The sequence below is a fragment of the Dreissena polymorpha genome, chromosome 2 (genome assembly GCF_020536995.1).
Source record: "Dreissena polymorpha isolate Duluth1 chromosome 2, UMN_Dpol_1.0, whole genome shotgun sequence".
In the NCBI taxonomy this organism is placed as follows: Eukaryota; Metazoa; Mollusca; class Bivalvia; order Myida; family Dreissenidae; genus Dreissena; species Dreissena polymorpha.
Window position 1 is genome coordinate 39,576,177 of NC_068356.1, and position 17,000 is coordinate 39,593,176.

General features: G+C 34.5%; 1 protein-coding gene and 1 long non-coding RNA gene across 2 annotated transcripts in view; one reads left to right on the top strand and one right to left on the bottom strand.

Moving 5' to 3' along the window:
- Window positions 1-1,653: 1,653 nt before the first annotated feature.
- Window positions 1,654-6,701, top strand: LOC127866697 (uncharacterized). Its single transcript, XR_008043072.1, has 2 exons — window positions 1,654-1,921; window positions 2,367-6,701. It is a non-coding gene; the product is annotated as an uncharacterized LOC127866697 (long non-coding RNA).
- A 1,074-nt stretch (window positions 6,702-7,775) lies between these two features.
- The window catches only part of LOC127866669 (uncharacterized), a 40,050-nt gene continuing 30,825 nt past the window's right edge, over window positions 7,776-17,000 (bottom strand). The window contains exon 22 of the mRNA XM_052407403.1: window positions 7,776-15,932. Within this exon, the coding sequence (XP_052263363.1) occupies window positions 15,747-15,932 (186 nt within the window). The 3' untranslated portion in view covers window positions 7,776-15,746. The remainder of the gene's footprint in view (window positions 15,933-17,000) is intronic.

Consider the following 17,000-nt stretch of genomic DNA (forward strand, 5'->3'; position numbering starts at 1 on the left):
CAGGTATCCTTTGCTATTCGGTCCAAACCAAGAATTGTCTATTGATGAAGGAAAGGTACCTTGGCGAGGCAACTTGCATTTCAAGGTTTACCACAAAAACAAACCCGTCAAATATGGTCTGCAGGCTTATATGCTCTGTGATGCATCAACTGGTTATTGTCTGAAGTTTCATCTATATACAGGTAAAACATTTCGCCAAAACATTCTTGAGACAGGTCACGGCCGTACTTATGACTTATGCATGCACCTCTTAAAAGGTTATTTTGGAAAAGGTCATATTATGTATTGTGATAATTATTATTCATCGCCACGTCTATTTGTTGACCTATGGGAGCTTGGAGTTGGTGCATTGGGTACTGTAAGATCAAACCGAAAAGGAATACCAGCCTCTATTAGAGAAAAACACTTGCCTAACAGAGGTGACACGTTTTCACAACACACTGGTCAACTGTCTATTACAAAATACCTTGATTCAAAACCAGTCTTTTTGCTTTCCACCACATTGACGTCAGAAAAAATGTATACAGGAAAGAAAAATCCAGTTACACAAGAATTGATTAGCAAGCCCAAGATGGTCATAGCTTATGACAAATTTATGGGTGGTGTTGACAGAGCTGATCAGATGGTTTCAAATTCCAGGTCGAAAATTAGAACAATGAAATGGTGGAAAAAGGTTTTCTTTCATGTTTTGAGTCTCACTGTTCTTAATTCTTACATAGCATACAAGCATAACTCTATCCACCCAATGTCACATTCGTCTTTCCATAAAAAACTTGTATCACAACTTATTGAGTCTCATCCCCTTGACGCTTTGGTCACCCCTGTATCAGGACGTCCTAAGACACAGTTTCTGGAAAGACTAACAGCCAGACATTTCCCTTCCAAGATCCCCAATGACGGAAAGTCAAAGTCTCTGCAATGTGTTGTGTGCAATCCTGCAGTTGCACAGATGCTTGCCAGTCAGGGCCTTCCCAAAAAACGAAGACCAGGTCACGAAACTGCATTTAAATGTAGACAGTGTGATGTGTCACTGTGTATAGTCCCTTGTTTTGAGCTTTACCACACCATGCAGGATTACATACTGGCCTATAAAAGGTTACAAGCTGAAGAGTAGCTCACTGATGCATCAAAGCATCTCCCTGTCTGTGAATAAACCTTGAAAAGTATATTTTATAAATAAATGTACCAAAAGTTAATGTATTGACTTGCCATGATATGTATTTGTATTGCAAATAATGCTATTAACTATAGATGAGTCTCATGCAAATTATATCATTGAAGTAGTACTATGATCGTCATACTTTTAAATTGTAGTTTTTAGTAGATGTGTTTATTTGAAACATGGATATATTTTTACTGCACAAACAAGTGCTATTTAACTTTAAAAAAGCCAAATGTTAGTAATAGTATAGATTATTACAAAGCTCCCAAAGTGTGGCCATTACAATTGTATGTTTTATTTTTCATTATTAATTATTTGGTGTCCTTTCATTATGCAATAGCAAATGAAATTATGTTGATATAATAGCAGGTAAGTATAACCAGGCTGCCCCTTCAGACTTCATTTTTAGCCGGATTTTTTTCGAAAAAATCTCGGCTTATAGATTGATGTTGTCGGGCGGGCGGGGGGGCGGGCGGGCGGTCGGGGTGGCGGCGTGCTCGAAAATGTTAAAGTTCTTATTTCATGGTATAACTTTGGTATGCTTGGACCTAGAGTCTTCAAACTTGACATGAAGGTTGGCCAGGATTAACAGATGACCACTGGTCATTTCAAGGTCATTCATTTGAAGGTCAAGGTCACTGTTACCTTCAATATAAAAAATGTTAAAGTTGTTATAACTTTGGTATGCTTGGACCTAGAGTCTTGAAACTTGACATGAAGGTTGGCCATAACTAGTTAGTAACCACTGGTCATTTCAAGGTCATTCATTTGAAGGTCAAGGTCACTGTGACCTTGAATGTAAAAATGTTAAAGTTCTTATTTCATGGTATAACTTTGGTATGCTTGGACCTAGAGTCTTCAAACTTGACATGAAGGTTGGCCAGGATTAACAGATGACCACTGGTCATTTCAAGGTCATTCATTTGAAGGTGAAGGTCACTGTGACCTTCAATATAAAAATGTTAAAGTTGTTATAACTTTGGTATGCTTGGACCTAGAGTCTTGAAACTTGACATGAAGGTTGGCCAGAACTAGTAAGTAACCACTGGACATTTCAAGGTCATTCATTTGAAGGTCAAGGTCACTGTGACCTTGAATGTAAAAATGTTAAAGTTGTTATAACTTTGGTATGCTTGGACCTAGAGTCTTGAAACTTGACATGAAGGTTGGCCAGAACTAGTAAGTAACCACTGGACATTTCAAGGTCATTCATTTGAAGGTCAAGGTCACTGTGACCTTGAATGTAAAAATGTTAAAGTTCTTATTTCATGTTATAACTTTGGTATGCTTGTACCTAGAGTCTTCAAACTTGAAATAAAGATTGGCCAGTACTAGAAGATGACCACTGGTCATTTCAATGTCATTCATTTGAAGGTCAAGGTCACTGTGACCTTAAATGTTAAAATGTTAAAATTGTTATAACTTTGGTATGCTTGGACATAGAGTCTTCAAACTTGACATGAAGGTTTGCAAGCACACTTAGATGACCACTGGTCATTTCAAGGTCATTCATTCTAAGGTCAAGGTCACTGTGACCTTGAATGTAAAAATGTTAAAGTTCTTATAACTTTGGTAGGTAAAAATGTTAAAGTTCTTATTCCATGTTATAACTTTGGTATGCTTGTACCTAGAGTCTTCAAACTTGACATAAAGGTTGGCCAGTACTAGAAGATCACCACTGCTCATTTCAATGTCATTCATTTGAAGGTCAAGGTCACTGTGACCTTCAATGTTAAAATGTTAAAATTGTTATAACTTTGGTATGCTTGGACCTAGAATCTCAAACTTGACGTAAAGGTTTGCAAGCACACTTAGATGACCACTGGTCATTTCAAGGTCATTCATTTCAATGTCATTCATTTGAAGGTCAAGGTCACTGTGAACTTAAATGTTAAAATGTTAAAATTGTTGTAACTTTGGTATGCTTGGACCTAGAATCTCAAACTTGACGTAAAGGTTTGCAAGCACACTTAGATGACCACTGGTCATTTCAAGGTCATTCATTTGAAGGTCGAGGTCACTGTGACCTTGGATGTAAATATGTTAAAGTTGTTAATACTTTGGTATGCTTAGACCTAGAGTCTTCAAACTTGATATGAAGGTTGGCCAGAACTAGTAGATGACCACTGGTCATTTTAAGGTCAAGGTCACCGTGACCTTGAATGTAAAAATGTTAAAATTCTTTTTTCATGGTATAACTTTCTTATGCTTGGACTTACAGTCTTCAAACTGGACATGAAGGTTGGCCAGCACTAGTAGATGACAATTGGTCATTTTAAGGTCATTGAAGGTCAAGGTCACTGTGACCTTGAATGTTAAAAATTAAAAGTTGTTTTAACTTTCGTATGCTTGGACATGGACTTTGCCATGACTAACAGATGACCACTGGTCAAGAAAACAATAAATAGTATTATTTCATCTAAGTTTATTTTCTTACATTTGATAATGAAATTGATGGAAACTTCAAACAATATGTTACTAATTTGCTAATAAAAAAATTGAGATCAAACTTTCCTAATTGTCAATTCAAGTTCATATTTGTGACCTTAAATGTTATTGTTGTTCATGTATATGCATGCATTCAAAACATAACACAAGGTTTGCTCATGCCTTGAAAAGTACTTACATTTCATTTTGACCTTTGAACAATATTTCAGTAATTTAAGTATTGCATTGACAAAAACACGAAAGGTACTTTCCTGTCATTTAAATCAAAAATCCGGCTTCAATGCGGTCATCTCCGACCGCGGAACTCTTGTATAATGTATTCAGCCTTGTTGCTTGAAATTAGATTTTATATAAATATATGCATATAAATATATATATATTTATAATATACATGATGGTGTTCTGAGAAAACTGGGCTTAATGCATGTGTGTAAAGTGTCATCCCAGATTAGCCTGTGCACAGGCTAATCAGGGACGACACTTTCCCTTTTTATGATATTTTTAGTTTCAATGAAGTCCCTCCTTACCGAAAATCAGTTCTAGGCGGAAAGTGTCGTGCCTGATTAGCCTGTGCGGAGTGGAAACGCTGATCTGGGATGACACTTTAAGCACATGCATTAAGCCCAGTTTTCTCAGAACGCAACTCATATATATATTTATATGCATATATTTATATAACATATATATAATATATATATATATATATATAAGAAACACCCACTTATTATGATTTGATAAGGGGAATTAAATTCAATTAGTAATAACAATGTGCTATAACACTATCACAGTTTTATGATATTATTTAATTTTGCAAGATTATTTCTAATATTGTTAAATTTAACAGTGTTTTATGAAATGTAAGTTTATATTGTTGTAAAAAAACTTAAGTGTCTACTAAAATGTATTATAAAATCCACATTTTAATTTAATGTATATGTAAAAATAGAACATGATCCGTTTGATATGGGAATAACTTATTGTGTTTTTCATAACATTATTGATATGCTCAAATTTGAATAAAGACTTTAAAACTGCATTTGAAGTACAGACCAGGGTTTATTTCAGAAAAGAAAGTTAAGTTATAAAGTTACTGCTTGTATATTGTTCTTTGTACATTTTTGGTGTAGAATCTGTTCACTCTGTCTTCTATATTATGAAATTTCTTTAATATGTATTATCAAAATCCGAACTTAACAAAAGTGCTAATGACATGTGGATGTTTGTATAGATGTCCTGTTAGAAATAAGATTGAAACTGACCATGGGAAGTGTTATAAAGATGATTTAAACACAAAAAAAACTGTTTTTTATCGTTGTTTCTATGGTAACCATTGGGTAACCATGGCTACAGATCAATCAAATGTGTATACGGTATGATTATTGTCAAACAAAATGTGTGACCAGTTAACATGGCAAAGTGTGTATTAATTGGACAGTTAAAACCAATGTAACATGTAATGCAAGTGAAGTAAGTCAATTTAGCATTATCAGGTCTTTTTTTGGTGTAGAATCTGTTCACTATGTCCTATATTATGACATGTCTTTAATATGTATTATCAATATACGAACTTAACATAATTATGAATGCTATGTGGATGTATATATAGATGTCCTGTTAGAAATCAGTTTGAAACTGACCATATGAAGTGTTAAAAAGATGATTTAAACACAAAAAACCTGGTTTTTATCGTTGTTTCTATGGTAACCATGGCAACCGATCAATCAAATGTGTATATGGTATGATTATCGTCAAACAAAATGTGTGACCAGTTCACATGGCAAATTGTGTATTAATTGGACAGTTAAAACCAATTTAACATGTAATGCAAGTGAAGAAGGTACATTTAGCATAATCAGACCTTTTTTGGTGTAGAATCTGTTCACTATGTCTTCTTTATTATGAATTTTCTTTAATATGTATTATCAATATCCGAACTTAACAAAAGTACAAATGATATGTGGATGTATATGTTGATGTCCCGTTAGAAAAAAGATTGAAACTGACAATTTAAAGTGTTATATAGATGATTAAAACACAAAAAACCTGGTTTTTATCTTTGTTTCTATGGTAACCATGGCAACCGATCAATCAAATGTGTAAACGGTATGATTATCGTCAAACAAAATGTGTGACCAGTTCACATGGAAAATTGTGTATTAATTGGACCATTAAAACCAATGTAACATGTAATGCAAGTGAAGTAGGTACATTTAGCATAATCAAACCTTTTTTGGTGTAGAATCTGTTTACTATGTCTTCATTATTATGAAATTTCTTTAATATGTGTTTATCAATATCCGAACTTAACAAAAGTACAAATGATATGTGGATGTATATGTAGATTTCCCGTTAGAAAAAAGATTGAAACTGACAATTTAAAGTGTTATAAAGATGATTAAAACACAAAAAACCTGGTTTTTATCTTTGTTTCTATGGTAACCATGGCAACCGATCAATCAAATGTGTATACGGTATGATTATCGTCAAACAAAATGTGTGACCAGTTCACATGGAAAATTGTGTATTAATTGGACCGTTAAAACCAATGTAACATGTAATGCAAGTGAAGTAGGTACATTTAGCATAATCAGGCCTAAACAAGTCAGCAATGGGATATATAACCTCATAAAACAATTCAGCACAGGAATTTTCTTCCAACATGCATTTGACTTAAACGAAATTTAGTACCAACCGATGAGCTTGTGTAATAAAAATTAATAAAAACCATTACATTCCAAAATACTAAAACACAATCCGAAACATGAATCTGTCAGACGTTTCGTCTGATACCCATGATTATATGTGAATTGTGTTATTTTAACAATAAGTCTTAACGAAATAGTAACGAGGAAGGTATGTCTAATCCTGGTAATGTTTGGTCTGTTGTTTTTTCTTGTATGCACTTAAAAATAACGGGCAATGAAATTAAATCATTAACATGTATTAAATGTTTATTGTTATTATTTTTACGTTATTACCTTGTTCTCGGTTGAGCTGAAATGCCAAAAACTAATTTACAGGTGATAAACAAACAAATGTGTATATAAACAAATATATATATCTTGTAATAAATTGCCATTTTACAAAACAATGAACAACGAAGATTTAAGTTTTGCCTCAATATTTTGCAATGGAAATCATTGATCTTGATTGTGTTTTCACTTTAAATTCAACGTGTTTTCACTTTAAATTCACGTATATGTCGCATGGATGACAATACAATAATAAAACACTACACTTAAAAGCGTTGACGTCTCCAGATGAATGCATACGCGAGTTCGTAGTTGAGCAGTTTTAAACATATATTGGTGGTGGTGATGGTGGTAATTGTAGCGAAATAGACTTATTTTGGATGCTCTGATCATTATATCTTGTACAAGTAACTATAACAAAGCATACTTTGAGTTGTAAGGCACTTTAGCCTACTTCGAGTTGTAAGGCACTTAAGCCTACTTGTAATATGTCTGTAAACTCAAGATAGATGTAGTTCTTTTATGTTGTTCTTTTAAACCAAAACAAGCAAATTCGTTGAATTGATATTGCCCGCCAAATAAACTTTGTTTACGGATCAGTGCAAATCCCTTGGTATACAGTATAATCATCAATTGTAGGGTAATAATTAATATTCTCATTGATTTCTACACACTCATAAAGTTTCATGTTGAAATGGATCGTATCTGAGATATAGCCCTGAAAAGTTCCATCATACAAAAACAACAAAGGTCAATAACTCTTATTCAACAAAGTGAAGGGTTATTGTTCTAAAGCATTGCACTTCTCCTTAGTAATATCAATATACCCATGAAGTTTCATGTTGAAATCTTGCCTGATATTTTAGATAAAGCCCTCAAAAGTTTCATCATAAAAAAATAAATAAAAAAAAATGGCAAAAACTCTTATTAAAGAAAGTGTAGGATTATGGTTCTTGTGCATGGCACTTCCCCTCATTGATATCTATTTACCTATGAAGTTTCATGTTGATATCTTACATATTTTCTGAGATTTAGCCTGAGATATATAATTGTACGACAGACAGACAGATGGACTGACAGACAAAGGGACAGACAGACGGCGGACAGACAACGACAATTCTATATCTCTCCACCTTTGGCGGGGGACAACAAGTACTACATATAAATTTATAAAGATCAACAATAACACAATAAATAAATAAACAATTTTATAATAAACTTTAATAGAATTCATAAAGGTATATTATTTCAACAAAAGCAACTTGCAACGACTAGACTAAAAAACAATTCTGCCACATTCATATAGTGACCTTGAATATTATGTCAGTCATTCACATGTAGAAGTTCAGGAAAAGTTTTCAATATGTGCTTTACCAAAATAAACATATCACATATATATATTATGTAACTATTACTATAAATATTTATCATTTAGCTGCATATTCCCTTATAAACGCCTTTAGGGTTTTACATGTTCATGAAGTGGAGTATTTTATATGGTGTTTTTGGTTTTCTGTCACATGCAGTTGTTATAATAATTGGGGAAATATCTAGGATTACAAATGGGACATGGCGCTGGTAACATGAGAAAGGTTGAAAGTCAAACCATCCTGGTCACATTGTCTAATTACTTGCAGTAACGTTTTTTAGTTAAATACATGCATTTAAATTTTATATTAATTTCTCATGAAACATGTAATAAATTGTACACGATTTTCAAACTGTTTGTGTTCACCAGACCAGATGGACTGCAGTGGTGAAGCTAAAAGGTACAGGACAGACCACCCATGTGTTTCACTCTATTTATTTTCCAACATTGATGTGTTATGAAGTAGTTCAACAAAGCAGGGGGGAATAGGTGCTTTTATTGTTATGTAATGTACAGTTGTCACTCGAAGTAGTCAAGTTCCACCCTGCCAACTGAGATATTTACAGAATAATTTTCTTTTTAATTTGATACACTCTGTTCGTAACAGATCAAGCTTAACATATTTGGGTTATCATTAATTTGATCATTTACAAACTAAACTTATAATAAACATTGCAATGTTCAAAATATTTTTGTAAATAAAACATTTGTTTCATATACAATAATGGCATAGATCTACATGAACTTTTGATATGGACACAAAACCAGTTGGGTTGTGTAAAAATCAGCTTTGTGACATATCTGATCAGTGTTGCTTCTGATGTCCGTATAGAAAGCAGAAATAAATTTTTATGTGAATTAAGGTAGCGCACCTCTAATGGGCACATATCCAAATATAATCTAATTAATTAATTTCTTAATCAGCATCATTTCACTGAACTACATGCAAATTTGTAGGTAGGCTTTCCATGCTTTTTAAAAAAATATACCGATTTTTTCAAAACCACCCCCACGCTCGGCTTTTGTCCAGTTTATTTTCACCCCTGGGGTATATAAAAGTTCCTTAATTCATTCAAATTTCCAAATATGGACATGCAGTTGATGTGTACAGATGCTTTAAAGGTGTTTAAAGTTTAAACAAAATGAAATAAGTATTCTTTTACAGACATTTATTTTTAACAAATTTTTATCTATGGAAGAGCGCCATGAAATGTAAGTGATTTCAGCCAAGTAAAAATTGGGTCGGTTAAAAACAAAGTGTCATAAAATTCAAAATAGTATCATTTAAGTCATATTTTAAACTTAGTTTTATATAGAAACACTATATACAGCAAAAATACCAAGAACTAGACAGATTTACCGTTTACTTTTTGAAATAAAAATAAAAATGCAGCATGCATGGTTCGTATTTTCAACAGTAAATCACCCAATTTCGCCATAACGTTGTTTTAATTTTAATAATTGAAGAATGTGCATAAAAATTGCAACATATTTAACAATAAATATAGCTTATATGCCATATTAAATCAAATTACGTTAGAACATAAATAAAACGTGACGCAAAAAAGTATACGTCGTCGGCAGGATTCGAACCTGCGCGGGAATATCCCAAAAGATTTCTAGTCTATCGCCTTAACCACTAGGCTACGGCACCTAATAGTAGGCTCTTCAACCTTCGAAGAAATCGCGGGAAATCATTAGAGGTGCGCTACCTTAACAAACTATTATGGACCAGCTCCATGAAAACTGTAGCAAAAAACAACAATCATTTGCCTCGTATTTAATCACAAGCTTGGTGTCTCTTTAAGCTTACTTTATATAAATCTTCATAAAAATAGAAGTTATTGAATAGAAATCACTGATTAGAGAGCAGACAACATTAATTTTGCAAATTATGGTTAATTGAGGGGCCATGACTAATAAAGGCTTCATGTACAGATTATCAAACTTGGTAGAGATAATATGCTCATAAACATAACCACAACGTTTTATTATGATCCGATGTAATATATTGGAGTTAGAGTGGACAAGGTTAATTAAGGCTATTTTTAATAATTTAACGGCCATAATGCAGAAGTGCTTTTGGCAATCCTACTGGTTATGGATTTTCGCTAACATATTATGCAAATAAGCATTTTACCAAGTTTCATAATGACTGGATTTTAACAGTTTGAGGTAAATATTGAGACGGCATCATTCTCCTGGCCTGCCTGCTCTCTGCAAGTGTTCCCATAAACCCTCCTCTTTCAAACCCACATATTAAATCTGAGACTTGCAAACAATATTAGTACAAATTTATGAAAAAATGCCACTTCGTGTGTTCTACAAAATTACAATAAGTGAAAATTTGACAATTAAATATATGTAAGTACATATGTTATGATAATACATTACCTATCAAAAAAGTGATATTGTTATTACATAAATAAACATCTTAAAAATTAAATCTTAACCATGATGTTATGATGATTTGCAGATATCTAATGTTTGCAATAACCACATATTTTACAAAAGTGATAGTCTTTGAAATGCATGCAATAAAATATGTATACAATGCCCGTCCTGGTTGGAATGGAAACACTAAATTCCATTGAAAGATTGATTGTAAGACATCCCTATTTCGGGGCTTGCATGACAGGCTATATGAGCCTTGTTCTTAGAAAACTGGGTTTTATGCCTGTGCTTAGTGTCATCCCAGATTAGCCTGCTAATCAGGGATGACTCTCACGGCTTTTATGGAATTTTTGTTTCAAAGAAGTCTCTTCAAAACAAAAACCCATTCAAGGGGAAAGAAAGAGTCCTATCTGAAGACTTTCAGGCTAATCTGGGCAAAACTTTACGAACAAGCCGAGTTTTCTAAGAACTCGGCTAACATACATCAAGAAAAATATATATGAGGACCTTCGCTTAGAGTGGAGGGGTTGCTTGGAGTAATTGAACACGTTATATTTTCTCACCGCATCACAACATTGCACAGTTAATAACAAGATATATAACAATAATATATCACTACACACAGGAACATATTTCACTAAGAGAGAAATAAGTAATATGTAACTAGTCTTGTAAATGTTAAATCTCATTAATAATATTTTCATTAAAAAAAGACAGGACCAAATTCAATTTTCAAAGGTATATTATATTTTTTACCCTAACTATCTGCCTCACTTAGAGGGAAAAATAAATAAATTACAAAAACAACAACAAATAAAAAAATCATTAAAAAAAACATTGATTTTAATAAAAACAAGATGTGTTTGTGAAACACTATGTCCCCATATATTTGACCTTTGACCTTGAAGGATGACCTTGACCTTTCACCACCCAAAATGTGCAGCTCCATGAGATACACATGTCTGCCACATATCAAGGTGCTATCTTCAATATTGCAAAAGTGTATATTAAATGAGCGATTTTGACCCATATATTTGACCTTTGACCTTAAAGGATAACCTTGACCTTTCACCACTCAAAATGTGCAGCTCCATGAGATACACATGCATGCAAAATATGAAGTTGCTATCTTCAATATTGCAAAATTTATGGCAAAATGTTTAAGTGTGGCGCAAACAAACAAAGCAACAAACCAACAGACAGGGCAAAATCAATATGTCCCCCACTATAGTGGTGGGGGACATACAAAAGTTCTAAGTTTCCAACTCAATAATTCTAAACAAAGACCTAGAATACATGTATTCTAGGTCTTTGTTCTAAATAAAGAGATGGTGCCCATAATTCAATCTAAATTGATCTCATCAATGTAAAAGCTAACAAAATAATTTTGAACAGTCATACATTTTGTTTGGTTTTCCAAACAGTATTTAATTGTTACTACCCCTTTGAATCTTGAAAACAAATTTATTAAAAAAAAACATTTCTGCTTTCCTGCTTTCCTGATCCAAACAATTAGGAAAATGTTTCCAACTTCAAGTTAAGAAAAATATAGTTGTTTCACAGAAGATACCCCAACAAAACATGTTTGAACACAGACACCTGAATTATTCACATGTTTTTAGACCTAAAATGTAACCTTTGCCAGCTGTTTAGCCCAGTTTGACCTTTGACCTTCAGGGATGAGAGTGACCATTCATCTTTAGCTAGGGAATCAGATGTTGCATCTGACACATTGTGACAGACAAGTGCTACGCCAAATACCTCACAGTAATAAAAACTAAAAACACTGATACACTTAACATGATATGTAAAGATTAACAGTTTTCATTCTTTTTTTTTTTCAAAGTAGAAACAGAACGAGCTTTGTCAGAGACGTGACGAATACCCCCACATGACACATAATATTTTGCATGTCGTCTTCACAAAAAGCAACGGACACCATGCTTAATTTTTTAAAACGCACTAAGTGACCCCTTGACCTAGTTTTTGACCCAGAGAGGCCCATGTTCTAACTTGGCCTTAAGATCATCACCATAAAACTTCTGACCAAGTTTGATAAATATCGGATGTAAACTACTTGAATTAGAGAGCGGACACCATGCTGAATGTTAAAAAATGCACTAAGTGACCCGTGACCTAGTTTTAGGCCCGAAATGGCCTATGTTCAAACTTGCCCTAGAGATCATTTAGATAAAACTTGTGACCAAGTTTGGTGAGGATTGGATGAAAACTACTTGAATTAGAGAGCGGACAACATGGTGAGGTTTAAAAGACACTATGATGCCCCGTGACCTAGTTTTTGACCCGGTATGACCCATATTCAAACTTGACCTAGACATCATCTAGATACAACTTCTGACCAAGTTTGGTGAACAATGGATGAAAACAACTTGAATTAGAGAGCGGACAACATTGTGATGTTTAAAACGAACTAAGTGACCCCATGACCTTGTTTTTGACCCGGCATGACCCATATTCAAACTTGCCCTAGACATTAACAAGATACAACTTCTGACCAATTTTGTTGAAGATTGGATAAAAACTACTTGAATTAGAGAGTGGACAACATGGTGAGGTTTAAAACACGCTAAGTGACCCCGTGACCTAGTTTTTTACCCGGCCTGGCATATGTTCGAACTTGACCTACACATCATCTAGTTACAACTTCTAACCAAGTGTGGTGAAGATCGGATTTAATTTACTTGAAATAGAGAGTGGACACCATGCTCAATGTGTAAAACGTACTAAGTGACCCTGTGACCTAGTTTTTGATCTGGCATGGCCCATGTTCGAACTTGGCCTTCAGATCATCTAGATAAAACTTCTGACCAAGTTTGGTGAAGATCGGATGAAAACTACTTGAATAAGAGAGAGGACACCATGCTGAATGTTAAAAAACGCACTAAGTGACCCAGTGACCTAGTTTTTGACCCGGCAAGGCCCATGTTCGGACTTGGCCTTAAGATCATCTAGATACAACTTCTGACCAAGTTTGGTGAAGATCGGATGAAAACTACTTGAATTAGAGAGCGGACAACATGCTGAATGTTTTAAAACGCACTAAGTGCCCCGTGACCTAGTTTTTGACCCGGCAAGGCCCATGTTTGAACTTGGCCTTAAGATCATTAGATACAACTTCTGACCAAGTTTGGTAAAGATTGGATGAAAACTAGATGAATTAGAGAGCGGACACTTAATACGGACAGACAGACAGACCGACAGACAGACAACTTCACTCCTATATACCCCCCTTAACTTTGTTTGTGGGGGTATAAAAATCTCACTATATAAAATCCTTACATTTGCTCCATTATTTGTTGCCTTTATATCAGTGCCTGATTGGGAATGGTTTAAATGAGACTGCAGACTGCATAATAGGCAAGTATTTCCGAAGAAATCAACTTAAATAAGCCCCTTGACTTGCAAACATTATAAATTATATTTACATGTAACAACTACAAATAAAACATCATCCTTCTGCGTAAAGCATCTAATAATGAGTATAACCCTGCACACTTGGTATATAGCAGACAAAAAAGATATTGACAGAGAGCATGACTGGAATGAAAACTAGTGCTTTGTCACAGGCATGACGAATTCCCCCACATGCCGCATTGACACAGAATATTGTGCATGTTGTTTTCACAAAAAACAGCAGACACCATGCTAAATGTTTAAAACGCACTTAGTGACCCCATGACCTAGTTTTGGACCCGGCATGGCTCATGTTCGAACTTGACCTACACATCATCTAGATACAACTTCTGACCAAGTGTGGTAAAGATCGGATGAAAACTACTTAAATTAGAGAGCGGACAACATGCTGAATGTTTAAAATGCACGATGTGACCCCATGACCTAGTTTTTGGCCCGGCATGACCTGTTTTCAAACTTGACCTAGACATCATCTAGATACAAATTCTGACCAAGTTTGGTGAAGATCGGATGAAAACTACTTGAATTAGAGAGTGGACAACATGCTGAATGTTTAAAATGCACCAGGTGACCACGTGACCTAATTTTTGACCCGGCATTACCCATATTCAAACTTTACCTAGACATCATCTGGATACAACTTGGCCTTAAGATCATTAGATACAACATCTGACCAAGTTTGGTGAAGATCGGATGAAAACAACTTGAATTAGAGAGCGGACCAGACAACATGGTGAATGTTTGAAATGCACCAAGTGACCACGTGACCTGGTTTTTTGCCCGGCATGACCCATATTCAATATGGCCAAGGCATAATGCCAACAAAATTTACCATAACATTTTCCGATATTATGCCAACAAACATCCCAAAGTTTCACGAGTTTCTGATTTTAAATTGTTCCGAGATTATAAGCAGACATCTTTCTCCAGGACACACCCTGCACGTCCAACCACTGCCATAGGTATTCAAATAATATGCCCCAATTTTTATGTAGGCATAAAAAAGATCTTGAATCCTGCAAGTGTTTAATTGCAATTTTATCTGTATCAAAAAGTAAACATATTTTGTTCTTTTACTATAGCTAACAGAAAAACTCCTGAAACTGTATCCAGAGAGGAATTCTTGTTCCTATCCACTAATTTAATAACAAAACACTAACTTTCAACACAAAATGGTTAAAAACAGGATGATAGCCTTGGAACAATTAATGCAAAGAATTGGATGTTCAAACCTATTTGAAGACTAAAGTTATGGAATGCCTATCAAACACACAGTACACATGTTATACTTTGAAGAATGAACACATATACAAGAATCACACTGAACAGCGTAAACAGTGAGAAGAGTGTCAAGACATTTCCATATAATTCAATAGAAATGTGTCAAAACTGAAAAAATTATTGTCCCCAAAGCGTGAACAATTTACAAACTGCTTACTTTTACTTTTTAGAAGCACTATTTTACAGTAGAAGTTTTCATAGAAATTAGTGGGAACAAATCTTGCATCCATCAACCTATTTCACTAAAAACTTATTATATCATACTTCCACTACTTAACATATGAATAAGCAATTTAGCAGATTTCTTTTAAAAGCATAAGCATATGTTATAGACATAATTATCTTAGTGTATGGGCAAGTACATGCAGATGCATAAGTTTGCATAAGAACAAAAGCTGCTTGCCGAACTGAATACAAAAATGTCAAATAAAATGTCAAACTGGCTCTTAATTTTTTTTGTATTCAGCAACATAATTGACCACTCAATTTCCAAAACTATTTGACCATGAGCAAAATTGTAACACCTTCTATTAAATAATTAACAACAAAACAAACATATTGTTTGGCTACTGATTACAATATCTTAACATCAGCCTACCTAGCAGTAACTTACATTCACATTACCTAGAAGCTAGGACTTTTTTGACACAGTGAAGTTGCATTCTGTGAAAAAATTACAACAGCATCAAGAGAAAAAGAAGTTGATTGCACGATTCAGATCACAGTCGGCAGCAAGGGACAAGCTGACCAGCTCCTGGTCGGGAACATCTGACCCCACGACCTCACGAAGCCCATCCACGCATTCCTGTAGGCGCGCTGAGTCTGACAGACTGTCTGAGGAGGAGCTCCCTGACGACCCAGGCGACTCCAACTGAAAGTAGGGAACACAGTCAATTGTAGGAAACAGTCAATTGTAGAGAACACAGCCAGTTATAGAGAACACAGTCAAGTGTAGAGAACACAGTCAATTCTAGAAAACACAGCCAGTTTTAGAGTACACAGTCAATTTTAGAGAACACAGTCAATTGTAGAGAACACAGTCAATTGTAGAGAACACAGTCAATTGTAGGGAACACAGTCAATTGTAGAGAAAACAGCCAGTTTTAGAGCACACAGTCAATTGTAGAGAACAGTCCATTGTAGAGAACACAGTCAATTGTAGAGAACACAGTCAAGTGTAGACAACACAGTCAATTGTAGAGAACACAGTCAATTATAGAGAACACAGTCAATTTTAGAGAACACAGTCAATTGTAGGGAACACAGTCAATTGTAGAGAACACAGTCAATTGTAGAAAACAGTCAATTGTAGAGAACACAGTCAATTGTAAGGAACAGTCAATTGTAGAGAGCAAAGCCAATTGTAGAGAACACAATCAATTGTAGAGAACACAGTCAATTGTAGAGAACAAAGTCAATTGTAGAGAACACAATTAATTGTAATAAACACAGTCAATTGTCGAGAACACAGTCAATTATAGAGAACAGTCAATTGTAGAGAATACAATCAATTGTAAAAAACAGAGTCAATTGTAGAGAACACAGTCAATGGTAGAGAACACAGTCAATGGTAGAGAACACAATCAATTGTAGAGAACACAGTCATTTGTAGAGAACAAAGTCAATTGTAGACAACACAATCAATTGTAGAGAACACAGTCAATTGTAGAGAACAGTCAATTGTTTAGAACAGTCAATTGTAGAGAACACAATCAATTGTAGAAAACATAGTCAATTGTAGGGAACACAGTCCATTGTAGAGAACACCGTCAAGTTTAGGGAACACAGTCAATTGTAGAGAACAGTCAATTGTAGAGAACACAATCAATTGTAGAGAACACAGTCATTTGTAGAGAACAGTCAATTGTAGAGAACACAATCAATTGTAGAAAACACAGTCAATTGTAGAGAACACAGTCAATTGTAGAGAACACAATCA